Below are 12,397 nucleotides of genomic sequence, written 5' to 3' on the forward strand. Positions count from 1 at the left end.
AACAAACTGAGATGGGTTGCTGACCGTCTCTATTATAAAAACCTTTTTGCTGATGCCACCACGAGCTCAATCGAATGTAATTGAATCAATGGATAACTGTCCTTGATAAGTAAGTTTCATACGCAGAGGCACACGCTAGTCAATTGAGAATTAATCATGAATTAAGTACTGGATGTTACATGATACTAACAAGTGCCTTTTTGTTTTGAACGCGTACATATAATTAAGTCTGAGTCAAATCGTGATATCAGTCTCAAACGCAGCTTACTTCTCCTTGGCTCATACATATATGGCCCTTAGTGAAGGGGACTGGGGACTAGGACTGGAGATGAGGTCGTCACTTCTAGCTAGAAACAAGGAGTGTTCCGGGGTTTACAGTAGTGTAACGCCAATGTCACGTCACCACTTTCGCACGGACTGAGAAGGCCTCACTCGTCAACGCGCACGACATCCTCAAGACTCCTCAAGCTCTGGTAAGACAACATGGTCAGTATGCCAGTCCTTCATGTCTTTCCAGAGGTCATCTATGCCTGCACGAATGAAAATGCTACTCGTATTGGTTGGATGCACTTCGAGCGAGTTGGATGACCTTCTATGGACCAGATCGAAATGCTGATGATCTTCGTCTGCGCGACAATTTACTGACGTTTTGGTATCCTTCTACAGGCACGGGGCCCCAAAAAGCACTTGAAGCGCATCGCAGCACCTTCATCATGGATGTTGGATAAGTTGAATGGAACCTACGTACGTGATATCTTAAATTATCTGGAGAAAGCTTGAAGCTCAAAATTCGTAGGCTCCCCGTCCCTCCCCCGGTCCCCACAAGCTTCGCGAATCTCTTCCTCTTGTGGTTTTCCTTCGTAACAGGCTAAAATATGCCTTGAACGCCCGTGAAGTGACTCAGATCGTCGCGCAACGTTTGATCAAAATCGACGGCAAAGTTCGTACAGATACCCACTACCCCACTGGTTTCATGGGTCAGTCCTATTCAATCGCCCATAATGATATTAGAGTTCTCAATATTTTTTGGGGAATTGTGATATCAAGATGTTATCTCCATTGAAAAGTCTGGCGAACACTTCCGTATCCTCTACGACGTGAAGGGCCGTTTCACCATCCATCGTATCACTCCGGAAGAGGCAACGTACAAGCTGCTCAAAGTTCGTAAGGTTGCTCTTGGCAATCGCGGTGTTCCCCACATCGTCACCCACGACGGGCGAACAATTCGTTATCCCGATCCTGCCATCCGTGTCAATGACACCGTGAAGTTTGATATTGAGCAGGGAAAGATCACCGACTTTGTCAAGTTTGACACTGGCAACATTGTAATGATTACTGGTGGACGTAGTATGGGCCGTGCTGGTGTTATTACGCATCGTGAGAAGCACATCGGTGGATTCGATATCGTGCACGTCAAAGACTCTATGGAAAGGACGTTTGCCACTCGGTGAGTAGTAGTGGGTAGTTTTTGTGTTGATACTTTTTCTAACTCTGGGTTAGCATCTCCAACATTTTTGTCATTGGTGAGGGCATCAAGCCTTGGGTCTCTTTACCGAAGGGCAAGGGACTCAAGCTTACCATCTCTGAGGAGCGGGACCTCAGGAGAAAGCGTGCTACCGAGCAGTAAACTGGTCGCTAGATGTTTCTCCACCATTTTTCTCTTCGTTGGCACTATGTCTTGTATGCTAATCCTCACACAAAAAAACATGCAATACATGGTAATCGATTATGCTCTGACATGACTGCTACCAGTAGTCTTCGCGGCGTGGCGTGACGAGGATATCAGTACCTCGTTTTCTTCGCTCGCCCTCCCACCTCTCAACCCACTTTGTCATCTTCCCTCGAGAGCTCTCGCTATTCACATTCACTGTTGCAACCACCTTGAGCCAGTTGAAAGACATGGCGAAACATGTTAATTCATAGAATGAAGAGTGTTCTGAATAAGGAACTCCATAGACTTGGATAGATGACGTCGATTTCGGCGACTGATGAAGGTCCACATATGTAAAATCTTTCTGAGATGTTCGAGCGAGAATGCTTGCAATACTTGGCAGTTGATCGGTTCCTGCTGGTTGTGCATACCTGTATAACGTTTTACATGTGGTACCTGGGGAAGTAAAAAAAGAAAGTATGGCTCACGTCCACCCTGTTGGTCGAAAACCAATAACCCTTGTGAAGGTGCCGTCAAACCGATCCATGTAAATCTTTAACCGGTCGGTTGCGATCGTCCCGAGGGGCACCAAATGTACAGTTGCTTCCAGCGGTCTAGAAGTAAGCATTGATTCCAATTCACGATCATCTTCACAACGTAATAACGCGGTTTTACGAGCGTCACAGTATATTTTACTGTCCAAAGCTTTAGCGATAGCCTTGACTATACGTTCTTTGCCGATGGAATATGTCCTATGAATGGAAAGATAGAAGAGATTTTTTAGAAGAGAGACGGGTAGTAGGATATTCAAGAGGTGACGTACCCAACGACGACAAGAATTCTACCCTTAGTTCCGGCAGTGGGTTTCAAAGATGGTAAAGAGGGTAACCAGGATTTCATAGTCTTGTTGACAGTGGTAGGCTCTCCCGCAAGAATGCGACGAGAGAGTTCCGCACAAGCAGATATAACAAGTGGTTGCGGAGGGAACGTATACTAACATGCACACTTCGTCAAGCTTAGAAGCATAGAAATTCATATTCCAACTCACCCTCGGATTGAGATACGTCGTATCCAAATACACACAATCGATCTTCTTTCCCGTCATAGCAGGGTGCGTAATGTGTCTTGGTGACGCACGAAAATCGCCACAATGCAGGTACCGAAACATTCTCGATGAGCCAACAAAGGTTGATCGAAAGGTGCTATCACCAGCATTCACGGTTTGGTGTCCTTCGAATAGGAATAAACATGAACCTGGGCAATGGTTTGCCTCTATGAGTGTTACTTGTACACCGCCGGTGTCGGGTATGATTGTGGGTGTGTCCATCGGTAATGGTCGTATCCACTTCTTATCTACAGAGAGCATATAGATTATCAGGTTGGCGGTGACCTCGGAGCAGTAAATTGGACCAGATTTCCAGCTTGAAGAAAGATTAGTGTAATGGTCAGAATGCGCGTGTCTGTATTTTTCCAAAGTTTCATTTGAGATGGTGTTAATGAAAAGAACAGATGTGTACGAACGAAAGGAAGTACGCAGTGACACCAGGGATAGCGCCATATCGAAACGCGTCAACAGCGATCGGCATTCCCGTTAGAACTTTGTAAAAAGGTGCCTTTCTACGGCCGCCATTGGCTTTCACGGGTCTGAAGGTTTTATCTTCGGCTATGGAAGCCTCTTTCCATGCTTGATTTTCTTTGAAGGAAGACATGAGGACGGAAAACGCATTGTTGCCAGTTAGTGATTTGGTGTCGCCTTTATCAACGAACGGAACGCTGTTTGGTTGGAGTGGTTTAGATGGCTGACCTCTCTTCTGAGAGTCTAGGCAACTATTGATGTGTGACTGAGCCTCCTGTTCGCCTCATGAATGAGAGAAATCATAATATGATCCGAATGAGGACGAACAGATGGCTGTAACTTCCGCTCACAGCAAGGACATGACTCGACGAAAGAGGGATCATCGGCTCTTGCCAATGATTCTTCAACAAACTCAATCTCGTCGTCGTCGTCATCGTCGTCTTTAAAAGTGTATTTGCCGATTTCGTCGTCGTCCATCAGCCATTCCTCCGAAAGGTCTATGTCTACTTGCGTATTCTCTCCCTTCACTTCAGCAGCTTCGGGAAGAATTGATTCTGACGTAACCGCAGAGTTCTTGCCAGGTGATCCGAGGAGAGCGCTTGCATTTCCAAATGAAAGATCGAACTTGGTCTCTGAAACTGCATCACATAACAAGCCAGGCTTCCCGAAAGAAAAGGTGGAACTGATCGTGGTTGATGCAACGGTGCTGCGAGCCAAAGATGAGGTGGATTCAGCTTTGATACCTCTTCCTGCAGGGGAACTGCGTTTGGTAAAAGCAGATTTCACGTCCACAATTTCGACGTCCGAGTCCGAATCGTCATCTAGCTTTCGTTTCTTTACGCCGGCAGACTCGGGCGCTTTGTCCACTTCATCATCAGAGTCAATTATAATGACATCTGAATTATGAAAAGAAGGTTTCTTGTCAAGAAGGCGTTTGGAACCGGTAGCACTTCTTGTGGTGTTTGAGGTTTCTGATGGATCTGGTCTCTTGGAGAAAAAATGGTCGATAGTTCTGGTTGGCTCATGTTTCGTCCGCTTAGCATCTCGATGTTTCTTCAATTTGGCGGCGGCCATGGTATTGGTTAAAGGAAATAAACAAAATTGACGAGTGTCGAAGAATGCATAGAGTTTGATTATTCGCTGGGCTGGGCATAGTTCTCAGACTCATCATTACGTATTAGGTAATACATGTTATTTATAAATAGACGCGCGAGTCAGCAGTGCCCGTGGATGAGAAAACTCAGTCCAACTTCTGTTCGGGCTTTTGTGAGACAAACTTCTGCAGACGGCTGCCAAAGTCAAAAACCATGATCAGAGGAACCAAGAAGAATGGGCCGTAGCCTGAAAGTAGTACGAGGCGCTGTTCGAATGTGAGGGTATGGTCTAGAGGAGTTGTGGTAGGGGTAGGTCCTGGGAGTGACAAAATATAGATAAGGCACGGAAGTGTTGTGGTTGCAGAGGATGTGGCATAGATCAGCAGGAGCGGGTATATTTTCTTGGAGCCTAAACGAAATGAGCAATTACCAGGAGCAGCCTGTACGATGTTGTCCTCACCTTTCCACAGAGCAGACAAGCCGAGTATAAAGACTGGGACTTGGAAAAACCTGTAAAACAGTATGATTAACGGTATCAAATGCCAGTGTGTAAGGCGGCTTACGCTTCCATTGTGACAAATGTTTTGAACCAAGTCATACCAAAATCATGTTTAAGGCCAGCGAGTGCTCCCATCAACGGATCGCCCGAGAGCACTATGTAGTATTCATTCAACGCTCGCAATGATTTGGGGACGAGGGAAGCTGGGTATAACCATTGAAGATCGAGTAAAAGAGATGCAAATAAATGGGACTAGAATTCATGTAAGAACGCAAGGTGGTGGGTTTCTGGGAGTCGACGCACCGCAAAGAACCCGAAATAAAGCAAGTCCATGGGTCGAGTTGACAAAGGCACACGACGCGACCTGGCTGGTGAAGGCTTTACGCCGTTGGGGAGTTTTTCACTCAAGATGACCATGTTCCGGTTTAATTGTAGTTCCTAGTAAAGTTTGTCCAAGTAAACGTGTTGAGAAGCAGGAATACAGTGTAGGCGACGAGGGAAGGATGGATGCAAGCTGATGGAAGCCTTGGGATACCACGTGATTCCAGGATTAAGTCGTTCCTCTGCCACAAATTCGCCTGCATTCGTCCAATGGCACCCGCTCCATACTCTCGTGTGTTTGTGGGCATAGAAAGGGTCGTCGCTGTGTCTGGAAGCCGAGTTTATATTCTCAGTTCAACGTACGTTTCTGTAATCGCATTTCCATATTTTCTTGACTCTCTGATGGAACCAGAACAGGCGATGTCATAGCATCTCATCCTAATGCCTCATCAAAAGAGGAAACCTGTAAACAGGGCCCAATTGTCGCAGCCGTCGTAAACGATGCTTTCACGTATCTCTTGACTGTGGGAGAGACCAAGATGATGCAACTATGGAAGCTGCCTCAACTTGATTTGATCAATGAAAGGTGTGCATTTGGTCATCACTTTTTTTTTTTTACCTGAGGGCATAACTTTGTATTTCAGGGAATTACCAAAGCGACCGACTGGCCTGGCTTTTACAAGCGACAATCAGACTATCCTTGTGTCCGATAAATTCGGTGATGTATTCAGGTATCTTTACCCTCTGTTTTCCTTTTCTACCACGAGCTGACTTGTATATCTAGTTATTCTCTTGATTTTACCCCGCCAACGACAAAACCCATCCCTGATGAATTCTCATCTCACGAAAACCCTTCCGACGGCAAACTTGTATTGGGCCATGCCTCACCTCTCACGGCGTTCCTACTCTCGCAGGATGAAAAGTACATTATTACTGCTGATAGAGATGAACACATTCGAGTGAGCCGGTATCCACAAGGCTACAATATCGAGATGTATTGCCTTGGTCACTGCAAGTTGCGTTTTTTCAATGACTCCTTAGGATACAATGCTGAATAAATTCTCATCGCAGATATGTATCCGCGATACATTTACCTACGTTCTCGCCTGATATCCTCATCTCTGGTGGTGGTGATCCAGATCTAAAAATCTGGAATTGGATGGTTGGGGAGTGCATAGGTGAAGTCCGTATCTGGGAATCCGTCGAACCGTTTATTGCAGTCAAGAACACCAAGGGGAAGCGTACGGAAGACGGAGAAGGCGTAGAAGGAAGTGTCACAAACAAGAGGAAAGGGAAAGGAAAGAAGAGTAGGAGAAGACGCAGTAAGAAAAGCGCTACAATCGAGGCTGAACATGTGGCTGAGGTGGAGGGTGATGAAGAGGGTGATGGTCGAGACGACGACGGAGTGAACGAGCAGGAGGGAGAAACAGTACCCGATATTACCGAAGAGAAAGTACTGGTGGTCAACAAGATTGCGAGCTTGCAAAGCAAAAGAAATGATTTCTTGCTCTTCAGTGCTGTGGGGTCGGTATTCTTGTTCATTCACTATCCAAATATGCGAACTAACACTTCCATCAGAGCAACCGCTTTGTTCACTTTCCGGTATCCTAAGGGATGCGTCGAGAATTTCGATTTTGGTCACCCTATAATTGATTTTACGGTTGACCAAGGTGGTTATATTTGGGTATCATTAGACACCTCATTGTCCACGCCAGGGATGAGAGATGATCAGCTAGTGAGAGTGGTACAGATAGATGAAAATTCCAAGGTGAGATACCAACACCTCGCTCCAAGTAGATAACTAATACTCTTTTAGCTATCGGAAGTCTCGCATTCACAACAAAATCAAGGTCTTCTTAAGAGTCTAAACGGGACATGCAGTAACTCAGGTACAGCAAGATCATCTTTAGGACTCATTTATACTCACGTTTTTCAACTAGATTCACCAGATAAATCCCTCGACTTCTACGCTGATCTCAAAGGAATGCCGAAATGGTCTGAACCTTCATCTCAAACCTCAGCCGACAAAGAACAAGACACCAAAGAATCTTCACCGTCAGACACCACCACCTCCACCCCAACTTCCAAAAAAACCCTCGCCAAACGAAAAGAACTTCGAATGAAAAACAAGCTCAACGTCCTAGCTAAAATGCAATCCAAGACCGAAAGCGAAGACAACAATACACCGATGATTCTTGTTTCTGCAGCAGAAAAGGAGAAATCTGGGACGGTGAGGCCTCTTGCCGATGTCGAGGGCACTGAATTGGAAGAAGACGAGAGGGAAACGAAGAGAGCTAAATCTGGGGTACCCAATGGCGATGCCGAGATGCATTCATAATGCCCAGGTTTTTGATTTGATAACCTTATTTTTTGAAAACAACCAATTGTCTCTTATACTTCCTTTTGCGTGGAACACTGGTTCAGTTAGATATTGGCATCAAGCTCTCCCAGATGCAGTACTTATTGCGTTACGCTTGGCTAGCTCTACACCGACTCGTATGCGCTGCAAAATATCCTCATTTACATCTTTCAATGTCGTATTGAAGGCAATAAACATAAATTGATAGAAATATACGATGACAGCAGATCAAAAGTACAAAAAAAAAACAAACACAAAAAAACAACAAATAAAAAGAAAGAAAAAAAAGGAGGATACACACACAAAAAAAAAGTAAAAAAGAAAATTTGCAAACTAATCATCGAGTCAACGACGTCCACGAAAAATCCGCCGGCATCGACATCGAACTCTGATGACCCTGTCCAACAGACAACGGTGGCTGCGTTTGGGGTTGTAATTGTGGTGGTATAGAAGCACCTGTCGTAGGCCGAGCAACAGCAGGTCTAAGCACAAACACCCGATCATCCGAACACACCAATATCTCATCTCTCCCTTCATTCAACCCCCCACCTTGTCTCCCAAATCCTCCCCCTCCTGGTTGTCCCAAATACCCTTGTCCTTGTGAAGGAGGAGGAGGAGGAGGATACCCTCCAAAACCACCATGTGGCGATGACATCATCATCCCTGGTGAATGTTGCGAATGCAACAATGACCCTTTCGGACCACTCGTCGGTGGCGAATCCGCAAACAGTAATCGTAGATTTGAGCCTTGAATCACTTGAGCTAGATATCCCGTCTCTATATGTCGGATCTCGATAAAATTGGGTTCGAAAGCGAGGATATAAGGCTCGTGTAACGCTAATAATAATCATAAGCATAATTCGTCAGTAAAAAAAAAGAGAAGGAAAGACATACCAAATCCTGTGGGTTGTCCTTCCCAATGAACCATAAACTCCGTACGTGTCCTCTGCCCACTCTTATTCACATAAAACGCAAACTCTAGTAAAAAGAAAAACCAAGGAAATCAACCAAAAGAAAAGAGTTCATGAAAAAAAAAAAAAAACGCACCATCATAACACAACAAAAACTCATTCTGAATCCTATACAACGCCATAGGTCTCAAATTCTCTCTCCTCTTCACAAAATCCAAACTCGCATCCTCCGGATCCAACAACCCCTGCGTCTCCAACGTCTCCAAATCCACAATCTCAAACCCTCTCGAACACCCCACACACATCTTCGTCTTCAAATAATGTATCGACGTCGATTCCACCGGTATATAAAATTCCTATCCCAATCAATCAGCACATACCATTCACGAAACGAAACGAAAAAAAAACATACTCTGAAAGGTTTAAGTGTATCATTCCCTCCCTGCAACAACTTCTTAAACGTCGGTTTACTCCTCCCCCTCACATTCTGATCAATCGGCTCCAACGCCTTAAACGTACTCGACAACTGACTCGACTTGACAATACACACCAACACCCTCCCCAAACAAAACCCAGCCTTGAAAAAAGACGTATGCGACGATATCCGTTTCGCACGTTTTAATCCCGCCATAGGATCAATCTGATCCAAAGCATCCAAAGGAAACGTTATCACTTGTCGTTCTATTTGCAAAAAAAAAAAATGAGGAACAATTTTTTTTGAGAGTGGAGAGTGATAGAGAAAAATGCTTACCGGATAGGACGATCATCAATTGATAATCTTCTAATACGTCCACCTGCGATACCTCCAACAACGAAAGAACCTTAATCGGATCTCTCCCCGACTCTCTCAAATCCGATATATAAACCCCATCATCCGTCCCATAAACCACTTTCCTCCCCTGACCTAAACCCCATCCACCTACATCAGTCCCCCATCCACAAATCCAAAAAAACCAAAAAAAAAAAACTCACTAAACGGAGCCGCACAATTCACCTTATTCGGACCCGCAAAAAAACTCTCACTCAACGTCACACACTCAAAAATACAACTCCTCTCCCTCATCTTCCCTTGCTGTTTCTGTATCCCCTCCACCCATTTCTTCTGACTCGAGACACTCGTCGCCCACAACACCAAATTATACGCCTTCCTCCCCAAATGATGAAAACTAATCCAATATTGCCCTTTCGCTTCACTCGGCACTATAATCGGTCCATGTCCTCCAGCACTACTACCCCCACCACCGCCTCCACCACCACCACCACCGCTACTTCGATGATGTTCACGTCCGAATGAAGATTTTCTGACTAGACCTGGTTGACGACGTGTACGAACCGTTCCATTCGAGTTGGGTAGATCATCTGAAAATGAGATACACAGCAATTCGAGGGGTATTGGCTGTGAGTCCAAAGTTAAGTTTTATGAGTCTGAAGGAAGAGAATTTGGACATTACCCTTCTATAAACTCTAAGATGTTCCAACTGCTTATTCTTCACACTCTTCGTAAACAAAATCGCATGATCAAACAAATGCACCAAAATCTCTCCATCCCTTTTCACCAACGTCCCCTTCGTAATCATCTCCCTCCCCGGCTCCTTCAATTTCAAATCCTATCAAAAAAAAAAAAAAAACATTATCAAAAAAAACGCTTCTTTTGTTGAAGGAATAAAGGAGGAGAGGTACATACCACTTCCTCACCAGGTTTAAAGTACAACTGATTCTCCAACTGCGCCAAATTAAACCTATTCTCCGTCTTCCCCGTCTCTTGATTCAATTTATTCAATAGTTCCCTGATCATAACAACAGCCTTGGGTATCATCGTCTTATCCGAACTATCCTCCGGTGTATTTTTCAACACACTCTCCAATAACAATGGGTATCGAGCAAGCCGTGTCGTCGGTTTCGTCAAAAAAGCATTCAATTCCAATTTCCGTGATTCAGGTAATCGTTCTGTAGTCTAGAAAAAAAAAAAAAAAGCATAAGGTGTGACTCATTGAATGACTGAAATAAATACCCACTTCAACAAATTGCGCAAAAGCAGGATTCTGATCCTTCTCCCTCTCAAATTCATATTTCCCATAAAGCTGATGAGCACCATACGCCACAAACGGTTGCGCAAATTGAGGTGCAATATCCAAAAATATATCACCTATCCGATCTACAACCGCATACGATTTCTGTCGCTTAGTCAAAGCATCGCGTAGTTTGGTATTGACAGCGATAATATCCCGGACGTTCCAAAAGACTTGTTGAATAAATGTGCTTCGTCGTTCAGGTGGGATGACTTCTGATTCTTGTAATCGTTGCATCCAAGTCTATAGAAAAAACGAATTGAGTACGACCCCCATCAGATGAATGGCGCAGACAGCTGACATCACGGAGGTATTCCATATCCCGTACAAAGTCGCGTTCGGTGTATATGACTTCATTGATAGTCTCTTGCCTCTTCGCCTCCGAATCCGAAACGCTCTTGACGATTTCTGGGGGAACAGATTGAGCCCATATGGTACCGAGTTCCTGAGAAAAAGTTAGGGGTAAATCTCCCTATAGTAAAAAAGTAAATCGTACAGGCAGATCCAATAAACTTTCTTTGCTGATTTGTTTGGACAACCCTGGTTGTGGTTTCATGTTCAGCCTCGCTTGTTGCTCTAGCCTTCGAGGACAAGCGATACTATAACATAGGCGATCTCTCGAACAAGTAGGTGAATAACAATCTGTAAGGAGTGTAAAGACACCTGAAGGAAGGGGAGTGTCATCTGCGTCCTGAAGGTCATCTGCTCCCGGTGTGGTGGTAGACGGGGTTGTAGCGGCAGTCTTTTTCTCAAGTCGTTAGCATGGTTCGTCGGAAGACATACAGAGACGTACCCCATTCGAATCTGGCTTGACAATCTCTCCACTCACATAAGGTCCCAGTTTAGTCTTGAATTGGTATAGCTCATTCGGACTGTCTCTTAGTCGATGGTCATATGTGACATCATGGAAAAATTTTTGTGCATCCAGCGCACGTCCCAGCAACAAAGCCAAATTTCGATCGGTTGTCTTGATGATATAGGCGATTTTATCCACCGCCTCTCGGCCATCGAAAGCATCTTTGTAGGTGAGGCCATCTTTGACGCGGTCACCGAGGGGTATTCGTTCACGGAAGGCGTCTGCTACGCGAGAGAGGACGGCTGGATAGACGATGGGTGTTTTTCTCTGCCTAGGGGCAACCGTGCCAGGAGAATTGCGACCCTCCAAGGAAGGAAAGGGGCGTGAACTTCGTTTTTGGTCAATCATGGTTCTTGAAGAGGCGGTGGCGGAGGACATGGACATGGAGCGTTCCTGAGTGGATCGTTCACGACGAGTGGTGAGCATTTTGGGCATTGTCCTGGTAGACTCTGAAGATCGACGGCCGGGGAAAGCATGGTCTACTGCGGTGACAGAAGTGTCTGGAGCCGAGGAAGCGGGGGATAGGCTGGCGAACGAAGAGCGGTTTGACTGTTGGGGTGCCGAGGTGTCGACCTGAAGTGCATTCTGTTGGATGGATAGCGAATCAGGAAACGAAGGACAGGGGAATTAAAAACAGACAAGTAGTTCATTGTTGATGGGGTGATGATGGTGAGACCTTTGACCTAGAAACGAATCAACATGGGACGGGGGGAGGAAGAAAATAGGGGTGCAGACTTGATCGTTCGTTGGTTACCCAAGGGAGCTCGCTGCTGCCATCGTCACTGGAATTGCCACTACTGCCGGTGAAATCTATGCCAAGGCGACCATCATCGGTGTCTATATTAACACCCAATCTGGGGAGATCGTGATGGTGGGGGTGGGGTAACGAATTGCGGTCCGGAGAGGCAGGAGACGAGCGGTAGCGATTGCGGTCGGGTTGGGGGGCGGGAGGAGAGCCATCCGCGAAGAACTGTGCCTGGTACGCCTGTGCGGGGGTGAGACCGTGGGGGTCGAGGTCTGGGGGTTCATAAAACACTGTCATACTGGAGGACGAGGCTAGT

At 45.6% G+C, this 12,397-nt stretch overlaps 4 protein-coding genes across 4 annotated transcripts in view; 1 reads left to right on the forward strand and 3 right to left on the reverse strand.

The window, feature by feature from the left end:
• Positions 1–514: 514 nt before the first annotated feature.
• AGABI2DRAFT_185905 (hypothetical protein) lies at positions 515–3,567 on the reverse strand. Its single transcript, XM_006461742.1, has 9 exons — positions 3,555–3,567; positions 3,173–3,501; positions 2,700–3,111; positions 2,475–2,644; positions 2,140–2,403; positions 1,502–2,082; positions 1,047–1,447; positions 800–973; positions 515–745 (listed from the first exon to the last, which is right to left on the reverse strand). Exons 2-6 carry the CDS (start codon positions 3,358–3,360, stop codon positions 1,746–1,748), a joined length of 1,371 nt encoding a protein of 456 aa, XP_006461805.1. The 5' UTR covers positions 3,361–3,501; positions 3,555–3,567; the 3' UTR covers positions 515–745; positions 800–973; positions 1,047–1,447; positions 1,502–1,745.
• A 787-nt stretch (positions 3,568–4,354) lies between these two features.
• AGABI2DRAFT_222734 (hypothetical protein) lies at positions 4,355–5,302 on the reverse strand. The gene is made up of 4 exons (XM_006461743.1): positions 5,124–5,302; positions 4,885–5,072; positions 4,782–4,831; positions 4,355–4,730 (listed from the first exon to the last, which is right to left on the reverse strand). Exons 1-4 carry the CDS (start codon positions 5,235–5,237, stop codon positions 4,468–4,470), a joined length of 615 nt encoding a protein of 204 aa, XP_006461806.1. The 5' UTR covers positions 5,238–5,302; the 3' UTR covers positions 4,355–4,467.
• Positions 5,303–5,399: 97 nt separating this feature from the next.
• Positions 5,400–7,545, forward strand: AGABI2DRAFT_205738 (hypothetical protein). Its single transcript, XM_006461744.1, has 8 exons — positions 5,400–5,500; positions 5,554–5,727; positions 5,786–5,872; positions 5,926–6,156; positions 6,213–6,504; positions 6,559–6,665; positions 6,720–6,934; positions 7,037–7,545. The coding sequence occupies exons 1-8, from the start codon at positions 5,412–5,414 to the stop codon at positions 7,477–7,479; spliced, it is 1,638 nt and encodes a 545-aa protein (XP_006461807.1). The 5' UTR covers positions 5,400–5,411; the 3' UTR covers positions 7,480–7,545.
• Positions 7,546–7,770: 225 nt separating this feature from the next.
• The window catches only part of AGABI2DRAFT_185908 (hypothetical protein), a gene marked incomplete at its 5' end in the record, with an annotated part of 5,527 nt that continues 900 nt past the window's right edge, over positions 7,771–12,397 (reverse strand). The window contains 13 exons of the mRNA XM_006461745.1: positions 7,771–8,337; positions 8,395–8,478; positions 8,548–8,767; positions 8,824–9,092; positions 9,163–9,315; positions 9,384–9,807; positions 9,863–10,018; positions 10,096–10,365; positions 10,427–10,723; positions 10,782–10,925; positions 10,977–11,222; positions 11,295–11,729; positions 12,091–12,379. Of these exons, the coding sequence (XP_006461808.1) occupies positions 7,838–8,337; positions 8,395–8,478; positions 8,548–8,767; positions 8,824–9,092; positions 9,163–9,315; positions 9,384–9,807; positions 9,863–10,018; positions 10,096–10,365; positions 10,427–10,723; positions 10,782–10,925; positions 10,977–11,222; positions 11,295–11,729; positions 12,091–12,379 (3,487 nt within the window). The 3' untranslated portion in view covers positions 7,771–7,837. The remainder of the gene's footprint in view (positions 8,338–8,394; positions 8,479–8,547; positions 8,768–8,823; positions 9,093–9,162; positions 9,316–9,383; positions 9,808–9,862; positions 10,019–10,095; positions 10,366–10,426; positions 10,724–10,781; positions 10,926–10,976; positions 11,223–11,294; positions 11,730–12,090; positions 12,380–12,397) is intronic.

Source organism: Agaricus bisporus (genome assembly GCF_000300575.1).
Source record: "Agaricus bisporus var. bisporus H97 unplaced genomic scaffold AGABI2scaffold_6, whole genome shotgun sequence".
Taxonomy (NCBI): domain Eukaryota; kingdom Fungi; phylum Basidiomycota; class Agaricomycetes; order Agaricales; family Agaricaceae; genus Agaricus; species Agaricus bisporus.

Bases quoted from the DNA above. Each gene is read 5' to 3' on its own strand.
- AGABI2DRAFT_185905 (XM_006461742.1), bottom strand. From the start codon at position 3,360: ATGTCTTCCTTCAAAGAAAATCAAGCATGGAAAGAGGCTTCCATAGCC. The intron at 3,112-3,172 runs GTTCGTACACAT...GGAAAAATACAG, and splicing joins GTCACTGCGTACTTCCTTTC to ACACGCGCATTCTGACCATT. The intron at 2,083-2,139 runs GTGAGCCATACT...AACGTTATACAG, and splicing joins TTTCGACCAACAGGGTGGAC to GTATGCACAACCAGCAGGAA.
- AGABI2DRAFT_222734 (XM_006461743.1), bottom strand. From the start codon at position 5,237: ATGGTCATCTTGAGTGAAAAACTCCCCAACGGCGTAAAGCCTTCACCA. The intron at 4,832-4,884 runs GTAAGCCGCCTT...ACTGTTTTACAG, and splicing joins ACATTTGTCACAATGGAAGC to GTTTTTCCAAGTCCCAGTCT. The intron at 4,731-4,781 runs GTGAGGACAACA...CATTTCGTTTAG, and splicing joins CTTGTCTGCTCTGTGGAAAG to GCTCCAAGAAAATATACCCG.
- AGABI2DRAFT_205738 (XM_006461744.1), top strand. From the start codon at position 5,412: ATGGCACCCGCTCCATACTCTCGTGTGTTTGTGGGCATAGAAAGGGTC. The intron at 6,157-6,212 runs GTTGCGTTTTTT...TTCTCATCGCAG, and splicing joins TATTGCCTTGGTCACTGCAA to ATATGTATCCGCGATACATT. The intron at 6,935-7,036 runs GTAGATAACTAA...ACTCAGGTACAG, and splicing joins ATACCAACACCTCGCTCCAA to CAAGATCATCTTTAGGACTC.